Below are 22,138 nucleotides of genomic sequence, written 5' to 3' on the forward strand. Positions count from 1 at the left end.
AATAATATTTATTTTATATTATAAATATTTATTTTTTTATCTATAACTGGTTAAAGGTGTGAATTGTATTATTTTAAAGACGAAGGGAGGACTATATTATTTTATTGTTTTTTTCTTAGCAACTTTTAAGCTCTCTCTAGGATTGGTACCCTTTGAACCGACGTTTCCATTTTGCCCCTTGCCACGTTCCTGAGTCGTGTCAGCGTGTGGCCTGTTTGACCTACCAGCTCGATTGCTCGAACAAGTCCAGAAGCCCAACACAACACGAAGAAGCCCTCTCTCCCCTCCGCCTGCCCTGAAACCAATCCACCGCCGCTCCTCGCCGCCACGCCGGAGCTATCTGTGTGGCCGCGCCGAACTGCCCGCTTCCCGCTCTCCTCATTCATCACCTTCGTCTCGCGGTCCCGCGCTTATCAGCGAGGCAACAGCCGCCGCCTCCTGCCCCGTCGTCGCGGAGCTATACGGCGAGGCCGGCATCCCCGCCGCCGGCCGCCGCCCGTTCCCAAGCTACCCAGCGCGGATTGATTTCTGTAATCTCTGAGGCGGAGAAGACCACCCCAAGTAGTCCGGGAACCGATTGGGGGTGCCGCCCGGCCGGCCGACGATGTCGTCGAGCAGGTTCTCGCCGGTGCTGCAGGCGTCCGATCTCAACGACTTCATCGCGCCTTCGCAGGACTGCGTCATCTCCCTCAATAAGAACACCTCCTCCTCCCGCCGCCTCCAGGTACTGACACAGCTCTCTCCGCCAGGTCTCGTTGTTTACCCTAGTATTTGTGTCCGGGGCGAGCCATGCCCCCATGCGCTGGCTGAGTGCAGTTTGAGTTCACCAGCCATACTTGTTTCGAACCCTGAGATGGTGATGTGTGGGATCATATGGCGAATGACAAAGAAGTAGGAAATGAAATTATTTTGCCTTCAGGTTTCTCATGTTGGTTTCTGTGCGATAAATAGGAAGGGAAAATCTGTGTTAGCTACAGTCGAGCTCTTATTACATTTGTTTTTTTCCCGGAAAAAATGTATTTTGATTCATAATTATAGCATCAAATGTTATTTTCTCCAATGATGTCTTACATGTTGCTCCAATTGGTAGGAACCAAATTATGACATGTCATGAGTGGACATAGCATCTTCAGATCATCAGAAATCTCATGCCCATCTTCTCTCACGCCCGCGCACACACACTAAACATCATGTTCATTTTGTAATGCCAAAGGTGGTTCTCTGTAGGCATTAAGAATACCAAATACCTTGATCTCAAAGTTTTACGATGAAAGGATAGCCTAATACTATTTCCCCCTCTTGTACCAAACTTGAGCAGAATAACACCCCTACCTGTTAGGCTGTTACAGAATAGACTCCTGGCAGCATAGCTTCGCCATAATTTGTATCTATGCAAAAACGACTGTTTGTGTGATTCAGGAAAGAAATTTATAGCTTTATTTACTTTTATCAGAACAATTAGTATAAGTGTCACAGCCTACTGAATGGAATCTGCTGCATTAACCTACAACTTTGAAAGTGCTAAGGATATACCCATGTTCATTTATGCTAACAATTAGCTTCACATCTGCATTGTTGGAACTTCATAAGTCAATTCATCATCCACAGCCTTTCAGCAAACCCTTGCCCATATTCCTGACGCAGAAATTTTACAGAACAAACAGAAAGAAACTACAGTGAGCTCAAAACCTCCAGAGGACGCAGTCAAAATTTCACTAAAAGACTGTCTGGCATGCAGGTTTTTTTCTTTTCTTTTCTTTTCTTTTTTACTCTTCAGATCAAATAAGTAACCTGATCATTTTCAATCAATGCTGACTGTTTCGTCTTTATCTTAGTGGTTGTATAACATCCGCAGAGACGGTTATGCTGGAGAAGCAAAGCTTGGGTGACTTCATTGATCGCATAAACTCTGATAAAGCTGTTATTGTATCTGTGTCTCCCCAGTCAAGAGCATCACTAGCTGCATTCTTCGGTCTTTCTCAGTCACAGGTAATTACATTGGCTTGCCATATCCATTCCCCTGTCAGAATCATCACCCTGGCAGATATGCTCTTACAAATGTTTCCCACGAGTTATTTATTTTCAAAAAACTAATGCAAGGTTGCCCTTCAATTATGAGAACTAAAGCAGAATGTAACTCCTTTAAATTCAGGTTCTCAGAAAACTGACTGCTTTGTTGAAGTCGATTGGCGTAAAGGCCGTTTTTGACACAAGCTCAAGTCGAGATCTATCTCTTATTGAAGCATGCAATGAATTTGTTTCACGTTATCAGAAAAATCAATCATCTAGTGGCCAAGAAGCTGGAGCCAATCTTCCAATGATTTCATCTGCATGCCCGGGTAAAATATTTGCTGGGAACATGACATATGGATACTTACATAACGCAGTTTGGGTTTTAAAAATGCTGTAACCTTGCATGTATAATACTAATGGTTTATCACTACCTTTTTATGCATTTGCTTTAGAAACAAGTACATGATTTGTTCACAAAATATGTGTCACAGCCTCTTCTACTTGCAGGTTGGATATGCTATGCTGAAAAGACTCTTGGTTCATACATCCTACCTTACATCTCATCTGTAAAGAGCCCACAACAGGCAATTGGTGCAGCCATTAAGCACCATGTGGTTGAGAAACTTGGTCTAAAGTTAGTATTTGTCTCTGCTGTAGATAGTGTTATCTTGAAATGAATTTTCATACAGACACCAAAATTGTTTGCCTTCTAAGGTGCCGGCGATGCAACTTGGCAGTACTGTCATATGTTTGCAAAAGTTATAATGCCATAAATGATGTTTTATTTTTAATATGAATTAATACACATGATTTATTGTATGAGTAATTCAAACTTCCCTAATAGGAAACCTGCATGCTCCCACCAACTATCCTATTTTTTTGGTTTAAGAAACCTGTCATCAGGAAATGATTTGTAAAATATAGCAGTGGCTCGCTGATGTAGGTCATCCTTCCCTTTCATACACTTAGTTAGAGCCAGCGACTGAGTCCACTTCAGTTTACCCAACAACCTGTATAGATGTTCCACAAGCCCTCAACAATCATGGAAGTTTGTATTAATGATGTATTCTAATTTGCTGAAGGCTAAACAATTACCAGTCTTTATAATACTGTTGCTTTCTAGTATTTGACTTTTAGTTGTAACCTCCTTTTTTTGGGGTATGTAGGCCGTATGATGTATATCATGTCACTGTGATGCCCTGCTACGACAAGAAGCTAGAGGCCGTCCGGGATGATTTCACTTTCTCAGTAGACGGTAAAGAAGTCACAGAGGTGGATTCAGTACTGACAACTGGTGAAGTGTTAGACTTGATACAGGTTGCTACTTGGTTCTTTTTCTTGCTTGTACTATGGTTGATGGATTTGAAAAACAAGGGAGACACTTATTATGATTTGCATATTTCTGCAGTCCAAATCTATCGATTTCAAGACAGTAGAGGAATCTTCATTGGACAGATTGTAAGGCCATGTGCTTGGTGTTTCATTCTGCGCCTATACTCATTCATCTTCTCAAGTACAGGACTATTAATTAGTTATAATCTGTTTGACTGCTACTTCTGTCTACAAATTTTAGCTAATTTTATTCCAACCACCTGTTGTGAAAAAGAAATCCATGTAATGATCATTTACTGTCTGTATATTATCCAAATATACCATAGTTCGTTTTATCTGTTTGATTAATTTATCTCAGAGCTGACATGTATTTTTTCGTTATTATAACCCAGGTTAACAAATGTTGATGAGGAAGGCCATCTATATGGGGTTTCTGGAGGTTCTGGGGGCTATGCAGAAACGGTCTTTCGCTATGCAGCACATGTAATTTACAAGAGAGAAATAGAGGGTCCTCTTGACTTTAGAATCTTGCGAAATTCAGATTTTCGTGAAATTACATTGGAGGTAAACTCATCCCCTTGATGATCGTGGAAAACCAGTAATTATTTTACCTAGCTGGAGTGAATGTGTGTATAACAATTAGCAAATGCTGCATGTGCTAGCAGGTGGAGGGCAAACCTGTTTTGAAGTTTGCACTTTGTTATGGATTCAGGAACCTGCAGAATATTGTTAGGAAGATTAAGATGGGAAAATGTGAATACCACTTTATTGAAGTTATGGCATGTCCTTCAGGTACTTCGTTATGACATGTCTTTGCATGATAGTTCTAAGTTTCAATAAACAAGTTCTAAAATGTAGGATGTGGCTCTATGATGCATTTATTACTGTTCTGCAGGTTGTCTGAACGGGGGAGGTCAGTTAAAGCCTGTTCAAGGCCAATCTGCCAAGGAACTTATCCAGCAATTGGAGAGTGTGTACACACAAGATGTAAGCTTCTAACTGAAATCCAACATTTCTTGTACCACCCTCTGTCCTTAATTGTAGGTCGTTTTGGCTTTTCTTGGTACATAGCTTTTGCTATGCACCTAGATATATGTTATGTCTAGATACATAATAAAAGTTATGTAGCTAGAAAAGCCAAAACGGCCTATAAATTTGAATGGAGGGAGTAGTTTAGAACGCAACTTGCTTATCACTGTGGTGCATCTTCATCCTGACCTCGCTTTGAGTTATCCACATTCATGTAGGGCATAGAGTTATAGATATTTTAGTTGATGCACCGTAGTCATCGCTTGAAATGTTACCATATTTATTAGGTATAGATCTTCTTGTTATTCTATTATATTCTCTTCTATGCTTGTAGCTTAGTATACTTTTGTTTGCTTTGGTTGCTTCTTTGTATAATGTTGCTAGCTTGCTACTACCATGCTATAACATCACTTGCTTGCTACCCAGATTTTACTTGTACTGTAATTTTGCCTCTTCCAATAGAGGAAAAGTAAAACCGTGGTTCAATTGTCAGAGCTGCTATTCCATCTCTAGTAGCTTTGCTGAGCTGAACAATATATGATATTCCATGTTATTTAGCCTTCAAATTTTTCTTTTGATGGGATGCTATTTATCCTCTAATTTGTTTCCATAGTTTTATCCTCAAGTGGGAAATATCAAATGTGCTATAACTGCAGAGTGTTTTCTTCCCTGTAATTTGGTAAAGAGTCCTACATGAATTGTGTACCTTATGCGAGTTATGTTCTTCCACTAATTATGTATCTTGTGTACCAGATATCAATATCCGATCCTTTCAGTAACCCTATCGCGAAAAAACTATATGACGAATGGCTGGGGCAACCTGGTTCAGAGAATGCAAAGAAGTATTTGCACACAGAATATCACCCAGTGGTGAAGAGTGTGGCCTCACAGTTACAGAACTGGTGATAGAGGTTTCTTGTTGCACCAGGAATTCCTATGTTCTTCAAGAGCCAAGAGGGACTTGCAAACAGAGCAAACATGGCGACCTGTCCATGCTAAGAAAATACTGATCACATAGGAATGAAAACTTGCTCAAGTTTTTTTTTTTTTTTGGCATTATAGCAAACAAGTTTTGTTAAGCTCTAGATTGTCAGCTACTTTCTAGTTAATGTTTTACGCCGCCAAAGGGAAACGAGAGCTAAATTGCAATGTGTAAAATGAACGAAGTAGGTCTTGACGACCTTTTCATTGTTTGGTAGGCATCCTTTGGCGCAATTCTTCTTTTTTTTTTTGGTAAGGAAGAATATGCGCGCTTCGTTGGTTACCCGTATCTGTTTATAAATGCTCGCGCATAGCAAGGGAATGAAAAACATACTCCCTCTGTTTTGTAATATAGTATATTTTTTGAGATTTTAAGACAGATTAAAAGGCAACACAAAAGATGCATGTGCTTTTACTTTACTATTTAATCAGACATATCATTATATGATTAATGATGATTAGTTGATAAATGATAAATATTTAATTAAGACTGTTTTCTGTCTCCTAGATCTTACATTTGTGATACAATTTTTGAATGCTTGTATGCGCTATATTAGACAAAGGTAGTAGGAATAGAAAAAAAATAGGAAAAATAAAAGTGTAAATATTTAATGTAAAACTATTTTCTGTCCCTAGAATCATTTATATTTATATATAATCTTTGAATGCTTGTATGGGCTATATTAGATAGAGGTAGTAGGAATAGAAAAAAGGACGTAGTCAAGATATGCGTAGTGGCAAAACTAAGGAAAGGAAAAGCGCATGGAAGGAATAGTAGATGTTTGGAACATAGGCATTTATAATATGATGATAAGAGGCACTCAACACATAATGCCGTGGTTGTGTTGTTTTAGGACCTGCTATGCACGAGCTATAACTTGGAGTGATATGGGTGTATGGCAGCATATGGTTGGCGTGAGCAAGCTCGCATTGCATATTGGCTTGGCGCCTTGGCTTATCATTCGTTCTCCAAGTGTGTTAGCGGCAACATGCCTCGGACTTCCACGAAGACGAGAGTGAGTTTTTCCATTCCTGTGAAATTGCGAAGAGTCTACAGCATTTCATGTTTCGTAGAAAAGGGAAGAGTGTTTCCTGTGTTCCAAATAATATGCATGATTCCCTTTCCTCTGTTTCAGTTTTCTTTGAATTTTCTGTGAAAACCCTTGATCCAAACGGCCCTCAATTCATTTGGAAAGATCTATAGCATGAGACCTGTCTGGGCCGGACGCCTTTAAAGGCCCTATCTTGAATAAGGCATCTCCAATTTTTCTCCTCTGGGAAGGGCCGATTTGTGGCTTAATGGGCTAGGTACCTGATCACCTGACCGATCCACAATTGAACGGACCACATCGCTTGCTCGTTCGATCTGATGGATAGCAGGCGACGTGGTGCTACTGCTATCGGATACTCCATTTTAGTTTAAGATTCAATGTATTCAATATATAGAAGATTCCTTGTAGCATACTCAGAACACACATGGTTGAAGATGAAGCCGGACTCCACTTCCTTTTTTTTTTGGATAACTGACTTCATTAAATTTCAAGAGCATCTTACACTCAGGAGGCTAAAAGGCTCCTTGATTACAGAAATGCATGCATCCCGAGCAGGGCATGAATCTTTAAGTGCTGTGTCGAGTAGAAGTGCAACTGAAACCAGCAGCAGTGGACCTGTAAGCCTGATGTGCTAAGGAGTGTGCTGTGGTATTTAGGCTTCTCTGAATTTTGTGAACTCTGAACTGATTTCCCTCCAAGGTTTTCAGGACGCCTGCTGTGAGGCTTTTAATCTTCCAATGTGGCAATGTGGAGGGTTGGAGAAGCTTGAGGAGTTATAGAAGTTCGCCATTGATTGGTTGTCTGTGAAGAATGTTGCATTGGTGAATCCAAGTTGCTGAACTATTGAGGCTGCTAGTAGTAGTGCAGCAGCTTCTGCCATGAGGACTGAGTCGACTGTAATGTGTGCCTGAACAAACGCCAGCAAAGTTTGTGGGCGTTTGTGGGCCGCTTGTATTGATTATGAAGACGCCAAGTCCTGCTTTCCTTGGGTAGTTGTTGCTGTCAGGCATCAAGGATGCATCACAGTAACATCGTACGCCAGGAATGTTTGCCTGTAAGTAGATAGGAGCAGTGGTAGTTGTCTGCTTTGTGTTGGTGAAGGTGTCTCTGTCCTTGTTGCTCTGCTGTTGGAGTCCCGGTGGCCGGTGAGGGATGGAGTTTGGCGTTGACCTGCATTGGAAGAGGCCATACTAAGGTATATGGAAGAGACCATACCTTAGTAATGATGCACCAAGCTCTGATCTCCTAATGCCAGATGCACGAACGAAAATCCCCTTCCTTACTTCCTACCTAGGCATTGGCAAACAACAGAAGACGTGTGATAGAAAAGGCCCCTAGCTAACCTGCATGATGCATCCTCTTCAATTCCCACCTAAAACCAAACAAGAACACACCAACTTTGTTTAACTTATAGTCAAGAATACATTTGAACGGCCGGAGTCGTCAGCCTTTATATGGTTCCTATTGCTGTAGACCGAGAGCATTCCACACAGGCTAAAAAAAGAGCATTCCAACACTATGGCCAATACCAACTGTTACAAGCTCTTTTTACTAGCCTTAGCACTAGTAGCCCTTAAACCCATTCCAGTTTCTACACAGAGGGTGATCAACCTCTACGACATGCTGAAGGTGGCCCTTTGGGAAGGTCAACCTCAAGCTTTTCAATTGGGCGTGGAGGGGCACCTTGTACTCGCCCCACAACGCCGAAACAAGAAATCGCCGTCCGACCCCATGATTCATTTCCAACTTACCGGCGAGTACGAAGATGAGGCGACCATCTTCATAACCGTGGACGACCTCTCCATATGTGGATTTGCAAATAAAACAGGTGACAAGTTGATTTTAGAAGGACAAAACAATTTCTTTCCCCATGGCGAACATGTACTCAGTTTTGGTAGGGAGTACTCTGAGCTGATCCGTGGTGGCATTGGTCGGCTACACACCGTACCTCGGGGAAGGCGATCAATGCTCCACCGGTTGCATGCCCTGTCCTGGCACAACCGGAGGTGGGAGATCTGGAGATTGTCAACAGCCAGGCAAAGCTTGGAGTCTGCAGGTTTGCAATGATGGTGAGTGAGTCACTCAGGCTCACCCCCATCCGAGACTCCTTCGCTCCATTGTTTGATCTAGAGAACTTTGCCTCTCCCGAGGACTGCGAACTCGTGCAAAGTTGGGGTGACATTTCGAAAGAGCTGCTGAAATGGAAGGCTTTTCATTCCTGGGATGCTGTGAACAAAAAAGCTGAGAAAGATCAACATCTGTGATGCCACGACTGCGCTCCAGAAGGTCGACGTGATTCTTCGCAAATTCTGAACAATACAACTTATGTATCACACCTTTCATAAAAGTTTAGCATCCAAGGGGATATGCCATGCAGTTTTTATATGGCATTGTATTTTTCTTTTTCAAAGTTAACATGTACCGGATCGGATAACATTATAGTAATACAATCCAACTTATATTATGTGTCATCTTTCACCCAAGTTTAGAATACCGTGTGTTTAATGCCGGCCGCGACACTGTATCTTTTTGTTTCAAAAATACAATATGTACTGCTGCCTGTGTTTGCTATACATACAGTAAGTAAATGTTTTATGTGTCCTTAGCTGATCTAGAAGTTGTATTATTGCAGATATTAGTGACATGCTATTTCCATACCTTCAATTGGCCTTGACTATTTATATTTGTAGGGTGAGGAGGTCTTACCCCGAGTACAAGTTTGAATCCTTAAAAAATCATGTGGACTTGCCCAAATTCCAGCTTAGTGTAGTTTGAAAGTTTGTTTGGCCAGTTCTCACAAGTAAGGGTTTTCCAAAAACTCATAACTCTCTCGGTCTGCACTGTAAAATGGATGTTCTGTACCTGTGTCTGTGTTTTGAACATCTCTATGAGAGCTACACAATGATGAACTTTATTTAATTTGTCGTTATCACTAAAGATGGGGTTAAAAACCGGCTAAGCATGTTTTCGTAGACATCCGATTTGGTTGTCTATATTATGAAATAATTAAGGAAAAGAAAAACAAAGGCTACAGTACAGTATAGTCTAAATATTGTGGGTACCGTGGTTATCTCATTACAAAGTCGGTGTGACACTGCACATGTAACCTTTCTCCAGTTGGTTAGTTCTTTGTGACGGAAGTTGCTCATCCGGATTCAAGTTCTTATCTTAAAATTAAAACGAGTGCTCGTATTTTGCTATATTTATTTCATAATTTAATAGTCTGGTCCAACTCAGTTCTTCGGAGATGTTTACAGAGGTAAGGTGAGCATATGTGTGTGTTTATAGTGGTGAGTGTACGCTCGTATATAAACGTCTAAGTCAGTAGTAGGTCTTAAAAAAAAACACTACAACTTGCTTTGTTTATTTTCCGAACTCGCCAAGCTGCGTGGACCTCATATTTCTAAGTGCTACCAAGCACTCAAGCAAACCTTGCCCAATGCCTAGAAAGTAGACCTAATAGTGAGCAGCGGATCCAAACAGACTAGTACTATAACAAAGACGATGAATTATCATGAGTTGCAGTGACACGAATTAAAATTGACCAAGTTACAATGCGGCACACAATGTCATATAATGTTAATGAAATGATATATGCGTCATACATTTTCACTCAGCGGGTTCTACAAAAATTCAGATAATTCAAGCGCCGATGCAGTCTGCAGCATATCAGGGATCACCTCCAGCAGGTACGTGAGCAATCCACCTAGCAGGAAGAGAAACACAAACGCGAGCACGATCTTGGCGACATAGATGTAAGTGCCCCTTATTGCCTCCGTATCAACGGCATCTTCTTTGGATAGCTGCCTGTTACCCTGTTTCTGCAATTGACAATCCACACAAAATGATCCCTGTTTCTGCAATTAACAATCCACACAAAATGATCCCTCAAAGAAAAAGGATTATCTAGTCTGTATTCGTTTGTTTTGGAGCCGGCCAAAACAACCAAAGTGAAATGGAGAGAAAAAGCGAACCGGCCAAAATTGGTATGGTGTTGCGATCTCAAATTGATATGGACACCATCAACTGAAACAGAACATCCTACGGTGACTAATTTGCGTGTCAGAGGCGTCTAAAACAACCGGAAGTGATTTAGCTTTTCCTAAATTAATGCCTAGTTCTTGATTCTTGAAGAAAAATCGAACTTTCATTCGTGACAGCTTATTCAACACAGATGCAGGTGAGCAGGTGAGAACTAGCCATGGCATACCGTGTCCGCGTGCGGCGCGTGATGGATCCCGGACGCGTCCTGCGCAGTGACGGTCTGCAGCCTCCAGCCCCGGCCGTAGTCGGCGAGGGCCGCGCTGGGGCCGAAGCTGACGGGCTCTTCGCCGTCCCTGACGGCCTCGACGTGCAGCGCCGGCGGGGCCCCGGGTTCGAGCTTGCGGTTGATGGCGTGCAGCGCGTAGCGGGCCGTCGTCCCTGCCGCGAACCGCCGGACCTTGCCGGAGCTCCTGCACGTCACCTCCAAGAACTGCCAAGCGGCAAGCAGACAGCAAGCGCGTCAGCTCGACGCTTTTGAGTTGCTCGGTCGGAGATTTGCTATTCTGATACAAGAAGGTTCGTGGGGCTCTGTGCAGCAGGAGGAGAGCGGGTCTTACCGGTGGCGGTGGAGGAGAGTCGCCGCCGCCGTCCTTGCCTGGCTGTTGCGCATCGCCGGGCTGCTGCGCCCGCCGCTCCATCGCCGCGCGCGCTGACTCGCGCCCCGCTGGGTGAGCTGCGCACCCTCGGATTTGTGACGGAAGGGGTGGGGCCGTGCGGCCTTTGGTTGACTTCCCTTTTGGGTGGTGTGCTGTCTGCTGTGCGGCCGCCCTGACCAATGGATTGCGGATTCGCGCTCGGTAGACCGTGCTCGCGGCCGGACAACACGACAGGCTGTTGGCTGGTTCGCTCCAAATTTTATTTTCTCACGGTAAGTATAATAGCAGAATGTTGAGGTGGAGGAGAGAGAGGAGAAGCGAGCTGTAAGCTTACAGTCGATTTGGACACAAGAACCAAGAAAGTCTGTGAGAGAGACAAGTGGGCCATGTATTAACCGTAAAGAGCCAACTACTATATGAGTGGGCTGAGAGAAAGCTACAATAAACCTCTGTATTATTAATCTTGCTCTAAATCAGCACCGATCGGATCTACCAGAAACCCACAAGCCAACAAACCAGCACACAGAGATTCTGGTCCGCGCCGCAATTCGGTCAGGTCCGGTCCGTCGGAGCAGAGCACGAACCACGACCCAAACCCACGCCATGCACCGGCAGCTCGTTACGCTCGAGCTGGTGCTTTGTACGACCCAAGTGCCCGACCACCTGACACAACCCAACTCGTTTCAGGTTTCACCTGATCGTAACTATAATCAACTCTTTCATCTGATTGCAACTACTCCACTGGCTCACTGGCCCTCTTCCCTGGTCGGTAACGAGATAAACCAAACCGGTAACGAGATAAACCAAACATAAATCACTCCTACTTTCCTGTGTAGCTGAAATGCATATATACCAGGTAAAATATGTAAATCATTACAGTGATCAAAGGCGTCGCATCCTGTTTCCACATGGTTACCAGCAGAAAATCTCAGGTCAGACCCATTGAGAACTAGGTAAAACTGATCTCGGGTTCCCAGTTGTTCACTGCTAACCTTAAAAAAATTGCAGATGCAGATTCTAATTGTACAAAAGAATATGTTCTCAAAGAAAAAGGAATAGGGTTACTGCAACCCCAACGAATCTAGTCTTGTCCATCCAACCACATACACCAAATATTTGGCCTACTCTTCTTTTCCCTCGGTTGCTATCCTAACATATTTCAAACCTAAAAAAACATCTGTTTCCCACTCATGGAACAATTCTCGACTGAAAACAAGTTTTACAGCTTAACTCATGAAATCAAATGAAGCTCACTTCTTAGAAGGGGTAGCGGTTGTTTTATTTGTGCTTGCTTGAGGGTCATTTGCCATCCTGGATGAAGCAGCACCATCTATGGCAATGTTCCCCAACTCTAAAGCCATTGCGTCTCTTTCTTCATTCTCCTTCTTTTGCTTCTCTGAAACACCATCACCTGAACTCTGTGCTGAGTCTAGCAGTGTTTTAGGTTGCTGTCGGAGGGGACCAACATCAAGCCATGGATGCTGAAGCAACTGAGCAGCGGTTGGGCGCTTCTCAGGAACAAAATCAAGTATTGGAACAAGAAAATCCGCCATCCCAATAGCATTTACTTCAGTGAACTCGTACTTCTCCATCAGCACCTTGTTGAGAGGCCAGAACCGCAAGCGTCGGATGTGCCTCAAATCCCCATACCGATTGAAGAAGTCACGTGAATACCGACCACCCAACGCAATCTGGGAAACATTATTTGTATGCCAAAATTAAGAACACTATGAACTTTTGCTTACGAACTATGGCAAGTTAAAATTGAAACCTTGCTAACCTTTCGAGGCATCATTCCTAGCAGTTCCATCATCAGCGCAAGGTGATCCTGCATTATGAAGAATTTCTCAGAATATAACTCCATCTTGGGAAGGGAGCAAGCCAAATCATTTTCCCAAAAAAAAATTGCAAAGCTGCAGTCTAGAGGCACATGCAAAAATACTATTAAAATGAAGAAACCTTGATGCAGAAATTTTACATAGTTCAAGGACTAATTTGTAGAGTAATCAGCAGTTCATCCCCAACAAAATGCAGAGGCCAATCAACTAGAAAACCCAAATGATAAATACTTCAAACTTGCTCAATACATGCAAATAAAATTTTCCATGTGGTTCAAGACCATATGCCATATGCAAGTAAAAAATGATTTACTATCAACATCGTTTCTTATTACCAGGATACAGAAAATAGCAAACAAAAACTCATTCTGCCCAGTCAGGGTGCAGCAAGCCACGAGCCAAAAGGGAGTAACAAGGCACAGCAACGTTGGTAGAAGTTGAAAAAAAACAGTTTCTAGCTCTACCACTTAGCCTTCGTGTTCTTCTTCTGTAATATATTTTTTAGACATCAACTTGCTTCTCTTACAAGAAAGCAATTTAGATAAACCATAACTGTAAAGTGGCTAAGCCAAACACAACAGAGCATGTAAAGTTGGCAGAAGGTCAACATCAGCAGTTCAAATTGTTGAAAAATATTATGTAAAAGTGGGTAATAACTTATGTGGTTATGCATGCCATCCCAATATCGACAAACTAAATAGTTACTGTACTTTTCAGTTTTTTTTTAAAAGAAGAACCTCCATTCTATTTTATTTTCCATTTTAGATTTGTGAACACATGGTATGGAAAAGTAAAGATCAACCACTAAAGTTGTATCCTTCTCTAACTGGCTAAATTCATTGTCTCCTATTGTCACCAACTAGCAAAGCAAAGTACCTTTGCATTGGGTAGTTCACAGATGTTCAGTGTCAGTGATGCGAAGTTAAAAAAAAAATGTGTCATTACACATATGACCAAGGATATGTACATGAAAGATGTATGCAAAATAACATGGCAAATACAGGGACAAAATTGAAAACATCATGGATTTACTACTAAGGAAAAAAAAGAAATAGAACCAGCTGATTTCGTAGTTAAAGACAACACAAGATGCACACTGCATTTATTTCAAGATTCATGTTTGATTGTCATAGTTTAAACAGGTTCACGTTCCTTTTTTGTTTGTTATTCTTTGCTGGGTAAGGATGAGGATCCTACCAAACCAAAAAAGAGTTAGCTGAAACCAAAGCAAAGTTGTATAATAATAAAACGAGTTCTTCAGAACAGACTTAGTCACTTCTAGCTCAATGACTGGTTATGCGATTTCAGAATAACTACACATAAAATAATTAGATTAGAGGGAAAATTACATTGTGTTCATTGCAAGTCAGTATGGAAGGTTTTTTTTGGGTTATGAAGACCACCTTTTGTTCAGGTACACTTGTAATTGGGTGATTCTCTTTCTTTTTTTCTTGGATATGATTCCATGAAAAGTACAGTAGATGAACTCAGGGCAATGGGAAAAAATAGACATACCTCATCTCTGTCAAAATTATCACCACTATGTGGATCAAATAGCACATCCCCAGTGGCAAGCTCAAAGCAAATGCATGCAAAGGACCACAGGTCAGCAGATGTAGAATACTTGGAACCAAGTATAACCTCAGGACATCTGTACTGCCTTGTTTGAATGTCGCTTGTGAACTGCTTGTATGTCCAACATGCATTTCCAAAGTCCACCAGCTTGCATTTTAGATCAGCCTCCATTGCCATCTTCTTCTTGGCCCCTTTGCTACCCCGTCTATCTCGTGTTGCCCGCTTCTTAGCTCCATCCTGGCTAGGACTACCCTCATTTGTTGTACCCAGATCTCCTCGGTCATCTGACCCATATGTGTCAGCAGATGCCACAGCACTACTTTCTTCTGAAGTTGCAGCAGCTGCACGTTTGGCTTTCTTCCGGATCTTCTTCTTCTGGTTCTTGGTGAGGCCACCATTTCCTGATTGTGCAGGCACCTTTGGAGGTGGCTCGTCTGTCCTCGCTGAAGGTAGAACCAGGGGTAAACCTGATTTCCGAGGGTCCTTCGAGGGGTCAATGGTAGACACAAGCAATATATTCTCCGGCTTAAGGTCAGTGTGAATAATAGAAAGTGTGCGGTGGAGGTAGTCAAGGCCAATGAGCACATGGCAGCATATCTCCTTAACCATCGGAAGAGGAATTCCTCGATAGTCCGTGTACTTTATCAGGGTCAACAGGTTATCACCGAGAAACTCAAAAACCATGCACACATGGTTACCGTTAGGACCCGAGTGCTTGAAGTGGTCAAGAAGCTTCACAACACATTTTGAGTCGTCAGGATCACCATCAGCAATCTGCTTCAAGATCTTGATCTCATCCATGGCTGCTTCTGTGTAGTGTTGAGCGCTCTTCTGCACCTTCAGCGCCACATATCTCTGTACAGAGCATCAACAAATCCAGAAACGTTAAGACAGATGCTCCCTGAATCTCTAGATAGCAGGGGATAAAGAAATCGGAATTTTCGTGAATAATGGGAATCCCAAATGGAACAGTAGTTATCATTTTATCGGCAGAGAATATATGCATTAGTATCCTCTCAGGGAAAGTAACGAACAGTTGGTGGGCAGAGGCAAACAGCAGAAGCAAACTGGACAAACCGCATCCAGATCGACAACACGAATCATTGGAATTGGACACGAAGAGATCTCGAGAAAAGGGTTAGGGCACGCACGGAGTGGGCTGTGTCCCAGGCAAGCCAGACGGTGGAGAAGTGGCCCCATCCGAGCTTGGACTGCACAACGTAGGTGCCCTGCTTGAAGGAGTCTCCGACGTGGACGGCGTGGTATCCGCCACGGCGGTAGTCCTCGGTGCCCTCGTCCTCCGACGTGTAGTCGCTGCTCTCGACCTCCTCATCCTCCGCCTCGCCCCTCCCCCTGTGCCCCGCATCCGCCCCCTCCTCGCCCTCCATCCGCCGCCTCGACAACGACCCCGCCGCTTCCGCCTCCGCCATCGCGCGGGAGGCCCGGATCTGCGCGGTGGCGCGCGGGGGCTAGGGTTTTGGGCAGCCTTTTCTAGCGGCGGTGGTGCTCGTCTCGTCTGTCTCACTGTCTGGCGCTCCCGCTGCGCTTCCTTCCTCTTTGCCTCCTCTGCGCCCCGAGCAGCACCGCTTTAGGCTCTCTCGAACGACAATACAACACTCATTCTTTTTTTTTTTCCAGATAAAAGGTTGAATACCTATTCGACATCTCCTCCAACGACTAGACCAAAAAGAGAATATTTTCTGCAAATAGATTTATAGGAGAGAGAATACTTATATTTGGGTTGTGCCTCTCAGACAACTAAAATAAGTCTCTCGTATAGGTACTCTGTTGAAGACTGATTTTAGGTCTCTTACTACCTATTTTAGATTTGGACGCCCATATAAGTTTATCGTTGGAGACAGTCTTGTTACGGATTTTTTTATCCTGCCATTACAATTCTAGAAGGAGATATATCGTTATAATCCACATTTCAAAAACTTGTCATTATAATTCTTCTTCTAAACGATTCTTGCTATTTTCTACGTCTTTTAAATGTCTAGGTCTACTGTTACTTCTCTGTACCTCCACTCGCTGACGTCAGCTTCTCCTTCTCCTTCATCTGTTTCCGGACCCTTCTAGAAGCGGCCATGGATGGAGCACGGGTAGACGCGATCTCGGGCTACGGACCATGAGAAGACGAGCAGGGCGGCTCTACGGCACCACAGCGACGACAGCATTGGGGACAAGCCTGTCTGGAGCTCCCAAGCGGCGCAGGCGACTGCGTTCGTGGCAGTCTGGCCGGAGCGGACGACCTCACCCGGGACACCTGCCGTCCGCCACCTCGTGCGCGACGTAGTAGGGCGTTCCCATGGGTCTATTGTCCGCGAACCAGGCGGCGAAGCCGAAGTCCCCGAGCCTGAGCGCGCCGCCGCTGCCACCGTCGAAGAGGAGGTTGTCGGGCTTGACGTCGTGGTGCGTAACCCCGTGGCGGCACTTGAAAAAGGCTAGGTTGGTTTTGAATACCGGATGAAATCTTACTGTGCTAACTTTTTGCTTAAGCGGAATGCGAGATATGTTCTTACGCTCCAAGTGGTGGACCTAGATGATGACACTCATGGTGATGGAGGTGGCTAAAAGATGAGATCAAGTGCTTCAACTTGGAAAAGAAAAAAAAGAAAAATAGGTTCAAGTCAAATGTATACCTGATAGGGCCATATTTGTTTTGCCAATCAAGACACTACAAAGAGTGATTGTATTTAGGATAGATACCGTACCATGAAGAGGAGAAAATCATAGTTAAAGTGGTTATCAAGTGCCACTATATGCTGTCATTCATGTATATGTATTAGGACCTAGTGTGGACTAACTTTAACCCTTGAAAAGTGCTTTGGAAAATGCTAACACACGTGCACGGGTGGTGGAACACTTTTGTGTTGGCACATGGGAACAAGGGTTGAAGATAGAAGTTAAAAAGGAGAAAAACAGGGACTCCAGACCTAGGGGTATTAGCGGTCCGGACCATGGTTCATGGGTCTGGTACCCAACTCTAGCCTGGCACAGTGCTCAGGCAGGCTCCAGACCCTGGTGGCGTAGGCGGCAGGACCATGGCGCCTCGGTCCGGTTGGTGACCCCAGGCCATGTGGCGCATCGAGGGTGCTCCGGACCCTGGTGAAGCATAGTCCGGAGGGGTCCGAACCCTGACGCAGAGTCCGAAGAATTATTTCGAGCAAACATAGATTGACCAAAAACTCTAGACCGGGTGACGATTGGTCCGGACCCTGGGTCCGGACTCCGATCCAGAGGCATTTGAGAGTTCTAGAAGCTTACAGGAGTGATCTGAGGGTCCGGACTCGATCCAGAGGCATTTGAGAGTTCTAGAAGCTTACAGGAGTGATCCGGACTGTTGTAGCGATTGGTCCGGAGCTCTGACAACAGAGCCGTTGGCGAGCCAACGGTCAAGGGGGACATGTGGCGGCCTAAGATTCAAAGCGGGGAGGAACCGAACTGGGAGCGCATGGTCTGGACCCCTTGGAGGTCCAGGTCCAGAGGCTCTTCGTGGGCATAACGGCTAGTGAGCCCTTGGGCTCTATAAATAGATGTTGGTCGGCTCTAGCTCACCCTCTTGGACATTTTGGTCATTGATACATCCTTGTGAGCTAAGCCAAACCTCTTCCACTCAATCTCTTGCTTGATTGTGCATCCAAGTGAGTTGGGATTGATCCAAAGTGCATTTGCTTGAGTGGTTGCATCTAGTGGCACTTTGGGATCATTCTTGCTGTGGTTTTCTTGTTACTCTTGGTGATTGTCGCCACCTAGATGACTTGGAGCAGCGGAGGAGTGTTGGCACAAGTTGGTGATTGTTCATGGCCACACCCAGCATCGATTGTGAGGGGTTCTTAGGCTTATTCCCCAGCGGAGCGCCAAAAGCCACTCTAGTAAATTGCTCGTGTCATTGAATACCCTCGTTTGTGTAGGTTCTTTGTGGCGTCCTTGTGTAGGGCTAGCCTTGTGTATGCCAATTAACTTGCAAACCATGAAGTGAACGGTTGGCACCACAACCAAACTCCATTGATTTGGTCCAAATGGACCCTGTTTACTTTTAGTGATGGCAAATTATAGCAGGTTCGAACTTTGAATTGGGAAAGAATTCATAGTTGGCAACAAGCTCTACATTGTATTAGCGGGACTAGCTTGCCGGTCAGAAAGTGAATCTCGGAGAAAAAATTGTGTGTCAATAGGTTCATTGACCTTCTTGGTATTCATTGTGATTGATAGATCTCTTTGTCGGCCTTGGTATATATTTCTATCACTTGTACATTCCTTATACTCGTGTAGTGGTAGAAATAGCTAGTCTTACTAGTTGAGTAGAATAGCAAATAGTTGTAATTAGTTTTCTTGTTAGCTAGCTCACTAGATTAGAAGTAGTGAGAGATTATAATTCACCAGTATTCGGTAGGTGGCATGCAACCTTTTATAGAGTTAGAGCAAAACACTTTTACCATCATCTTGTTATCTAACAAGATGCTCTAGTTATTCTGAAAAACAAATTATTAGCCTATGACCTTTCAGTACTGCTCCGGGATCTTGGCTCCCCTGCCCGCGCGGATGCAGGACTGCAGCGGGATCTTCAGCCTGTTCGGGAGGCCGTATCGTATCGTGGATTATTTACTGCTGGCTGGTTTGGTATGAGAGAAAAACACTGTTCCCGACTGGAAATTTACGATCGTTTACAAGCAAGCGAACAGGCTGGCGTGGACGGCAGGTGGACTTGGTTTTTTTAACACTTATTTTGGTCAACGGTTTTTTTCTTAAAAAAAAGAATAGCCTACTTCTACGTATCTTGCATGGGTTTAAAAAAACTATACATAGGAATTAATTCCATAAGCAACATTGAACTAAATGGAGCTATTTCACAATTATTATTATCCCATTCCCATGGCTGTGCACGACTACACGTAGAGCGAGAGCGTGGGTCACCCAGCTGGGCCAGCTCGATTGCTCGTGGATGTGCACGAGCACGTCGTTGCCAAGGCCGCTGGCGTGGTCAGCAGGTGGGCTTGGTTTTCGGTGTTGCTTTGCCTCGTCTACGTTCGCCGGCTGCCAGATCTATTGATCCGTGCTATGCTCTGGGAAGTCTCGAAGCAAAATATATGGCATATATGCACTTGGATGGAACTGGCGGAGCTGCATGTCCGCAACATGAATCGAACGAGACAGTCCGCTTCGAGACAGCTGAATTGGGCCTGGTAAAGGCACCGTCAGCGTCCAAAAGAAATCAAACCAAAGAGTCCATCAGTTTCATATTCAAAATGTCCCTAAGAATAAAGCCATAAAAACTGACCAGATACCGGCGGCGAGCTAAGCATCGCCGAACCTATCACAAACATTTTGAGCCACACTAAGGGCACTGCTACAGTGCCACTGCCAGCAATACTTGGTAAGCGCAAACAGCATCAACTAGAAGTCTAGAACAAACTTAGTAGTTGGTACTAATCTCTAATGAATTACAGTACAATATTACTATTACATCACCGCTGCATGCTACACCTGGAGGCTGATTACTAGCATCCAAAGACTCTAAGCCGGCGAGGTGGAGAGCAGGAACGCCGGCATCGACCTCTGCAGCAGGATGCCGCAGAAGGGGCAGAGTGCGACGAAGGCTGCTGACAGATCGAGCGATCCTTCATCATGGACGGTGGACGCCTGCATGGTGAAGAACGACTCCGGCAACAGCTTGTCTACCGTGCCTCTGCAGCACACGCAGTGCCACACTGGCTGCACAACGGAGCACAGGATCATCGATGCCCCTGCACCGCGATAGGGTGTGCCTTTCTCCGCAGATGGCTACATCAGACGACTTGAAATGGACTGGCGAAGAGCAGTAGGGGCAGCTTTCTATATCAGAGTATCCGTCGATCCTGCAGGAGGAAACAGTTAGGTTCCGTGCCCAATATTTTACAGTCTACAATCACAAACACAGTAATGTTAAATAGAAAACACAAAACAGTCATGTACTATGCTACGAAACACCTTTAGCATGATACTCCCTCCATTTTTAAACACATGATACCATTTAATTTTTTTTCTCAGCCTTTGACCGGCAATATTTATTCAATTACTTAGTAGCTAAGGAAAGTGAAAAAAGTGTCACTAGATCTGTCATCCAAATCACTTTAAGCATGCCTTGTATGTTTGTCCATCTGCACAAATATTTAAAAGGACGCCGCGATGACTGCGCCAGCCGCCTCGTCGTCGAGCGCCGCCGATCCGTAAGCGCCCGTCAGGCCAAAGCACCCCAACCCCAGCTTGGACACCGGGGTATGCCTGAGGGGATGGAGTTCGGTTCTCCCTCTCGCCGTTCCTGGGCCGATGAGGTCGAGGAGGCCGACTCGCTGGCTCCCTATTCGTCGCCACCCCTCAACGCCAACGCAGAGCCTTTCGTCCCGGGCTCGTCGCCGGCTGTTTCGTGGTTCAGTCGGGGGAGAGACTCTGCTTCTCCGACTCTGAGGCCTCTCTTGGTTCTGCGGCCCCCTCGCCGGCCAACGTCGCTAAGGATGGGGAGATCCGGGAGCGTCGCAGGCGACCACGGCGCCGGCGTCGTCATCGACGCCGCGCTACGCAGGATGCCTCCGCTCACCAGGCTGCCACGGCCTCTCCTCCGCCCATGGCCAGGCTGCGCTCGGTCGCGGTCCACCCAGCCAGGCTTTCCGCTGAGCCGGACGCCGACGGCTTCCGTGAGGTTCACAGCCGCCGGCGTTGGCGCCGCAGGCCATCGCCTACCCTTGCAAGGCCAGTTCCGCCGGATCTGGTTGGCCTTTGCTTCAACTGCCTACGTGATGACCACATCCGGGCGAACTGTCGTTTCCCTCCGCGCTGCCGTACCTGTCGCCAAGAGGGCCATCGTGCGCGCTTCTGCTCGAAGGCCACCTTTGTCACCGGGGCCAAGCGAGGTCGCTCGCCAGGCATTGCTCGTCGTGCCCTCGCTCGGAGGCGCCGTTCCCCTGAGCGCTGGAGGCCGCCTCGAGATGACACGGTCTCGGCCCGCTCTGTGTCCACTGGCCGCTCGCCGTCGGTACCCCGTTGCTGTGCGCCTCCTAGCCCTAAAGCTGTGGATCGGCCGGCCTCTACTGTTGCTACCGTTGCAACGGCGCCCGCCACGGTGGCTTCTGGGGGCCTCGGCTCTGACCACACTGAGCGACCGGCAGCGCCGCAGGTCCAGGCGCCGCCGGATGGGGGCCAGTCGTCGCGACCGCGTCTGCAGCTCCGGCATGGCAGCCGCCGGCGCCTTTATCCTGTTCAACGCCCGGCGGTTGAGTTGGTCATTGTCCCGCGCACTGCGGAGATTCAAGCCGCGGAGGACGCCTTGTCGCTCGCTCTGGTGGCCTTGGTTGGTGGTACCAGGCCGCCGGTGACCCCCGCTTTGGTGCGCGAGCACCTTCGTGACCAGTTCAACATCGAGGACGACGCGATGTCGGTTCTGCGGCATGCCCCAGAGGACTTCATCGTTCGTTTCCACAGCCGGGATGACCTCGAGCGCGTCCTTAACTCCAGGCACCACCGGTGGCAGCTTCGCTGTTCATGTTGCTCTGGCGACGCTAGTCTCGCCTTTCATCGGCGATGGCCGGTGCATTCACCTACAAGGTCCTGGTTGGGATTAAGGGCGTTCCTGCCCATGCCCTCAGCGAGGATGTGGCTGCGCACCTCCTTGGGTCTTCCTGCACCCAGGTCGAGATCGCCA

General features: G+C 45.6%; 2 protein-coding genes across 2 annotated transcripts; one reads left to right on the forward strand and one right to left on the reverse strand.

Moving 5' to 3' along the window:
- Nucleotides 1-230: 230 nt before the first annotated feature.
- LOC136476535 (protein NAR1-like) lies at nucleotides 231-5,775 on the forward strand. The gene is made up of 11 exons (XM_066474414.1): nucleotides 231-724; nucleotides 1,656-1,738; nucleotides 1,836-1,989; nucleotides 2,153-2,339; nucleotides 2,521-2,647; nucleotides 3,180-3,330; nucleotides 3,422-3,471; nucleotides 3,738-3,909; nucleotides 4,011-4,137; nucleotides 4,241-4,332; nucleotides 5,128-5,775. Exons 1-11 carry the CDS (start codon nucleotides 605-607, stop codon nucleotides 5,278-5,280), a joined length of 1,416 nt encoding a protein of 471 aa, XP_066330511.1. The 5' UTR covers nucleotides 231-604; the 3' UTR covers nucleotides 5,281-5,775.
- Nucleotides 5,776-9,922: 4,147 nt separating this feature from the next.
- Nucleotides 9,923-16,032, reverse strand: LOC136464905 (uncharacterized). Its single transcript, XM_066463878.1, has 6 exons — nucleotides 15,612-16,032; nucleotides 14,401-15,315; nucleotides 12,828-12,875; nucleotides 12,302-12,738; nucleotides 10,618-10,861; nucleotides 9,923-10,228 (listed from the first exon to the last, which is right to left on the reverse strand). The coding sequence occupies exons 1-6, from the start codon at nucleotides 15,888-15,890 to the stop codon at nucleotides 10,031-10,033; spliced, it is 2,121 nt and encodes a 706-aa protein (XP_066319975.1). The 5' UTR covers nucleotides 15,891-16,032; the 3' UTR covers nucleotides 9,923-10,030.
- Between the last annotated feature and the right edge of the window lie 6,106 nt (nucleotides 16,033-22,138).

Source organism: Miscanthus floridulus, chromosome 1 (assembly GCF_019320115.1).
Source record: "Miscanthus floridulus cultivar M001 chromosome 1, ASM1932011v1, whole genome shotgun sequence".
NCBI classification, from domain to species: domain Eukaryota; kingdom Viridiplantae; phylum Streptophyta; class Magnoliopsida; order Poales; family Poaceae; genus Miscanthus; species Miscanthus floridulus.

What these genes read in the sequence shown, in the direction of transcription:
- LOC136476535 (XM_066474414.1), top strand. Translation starts at nt 605, where the DNA reads ATGTCGTCGAGCAGGTTCTCGCCGGTGCTGCAGGCGTCCGATCTCAAC. An exon ending in GATTTCATCTGCATGCCCGG is followed by an intron (nt 2,340 to 2,520) that starts GTAAAATATTTG and finishes TTCTACTTGCAG; the next exon opens with GTTGGATATGCTATGCTGAA. An exon ending in AGAGTGTGTACACACAAGAT is followed by an intron (nt 4,333 to 5,127) that starts GTAAGCTTCTAA and finishes CTTGTGTACCAG; the next exon opens with ATATCAATATCCGATCCTTT.
- LOC136464905 (XM_066463878.1), bottom strand. Translation starts at nt 15,890, where the DNA reads ATGGCGGAGGCGGAAGCGGCGGGGTCGTTGTCGAGGCGGCGGATGGAG. An exon ending in CCTGGGACACAGCCCACTCC is followed by an intron (nt 15,316 to 15,611) that starts GTGCGTGCCCTA and finishes TGCTCTGTACAG; the next exon opens with AGATATGTGGCGCTGAAGGT. An exon ending in TAGGAATGATGCCTCGAAAG is followed by an intron (nt 12,739 to 12,827) that starts GTTAGCAAGGTT and finishes AATGTTTCCCAG; the next exon opens with ATTGCGTTGGGTGGTCGGTA.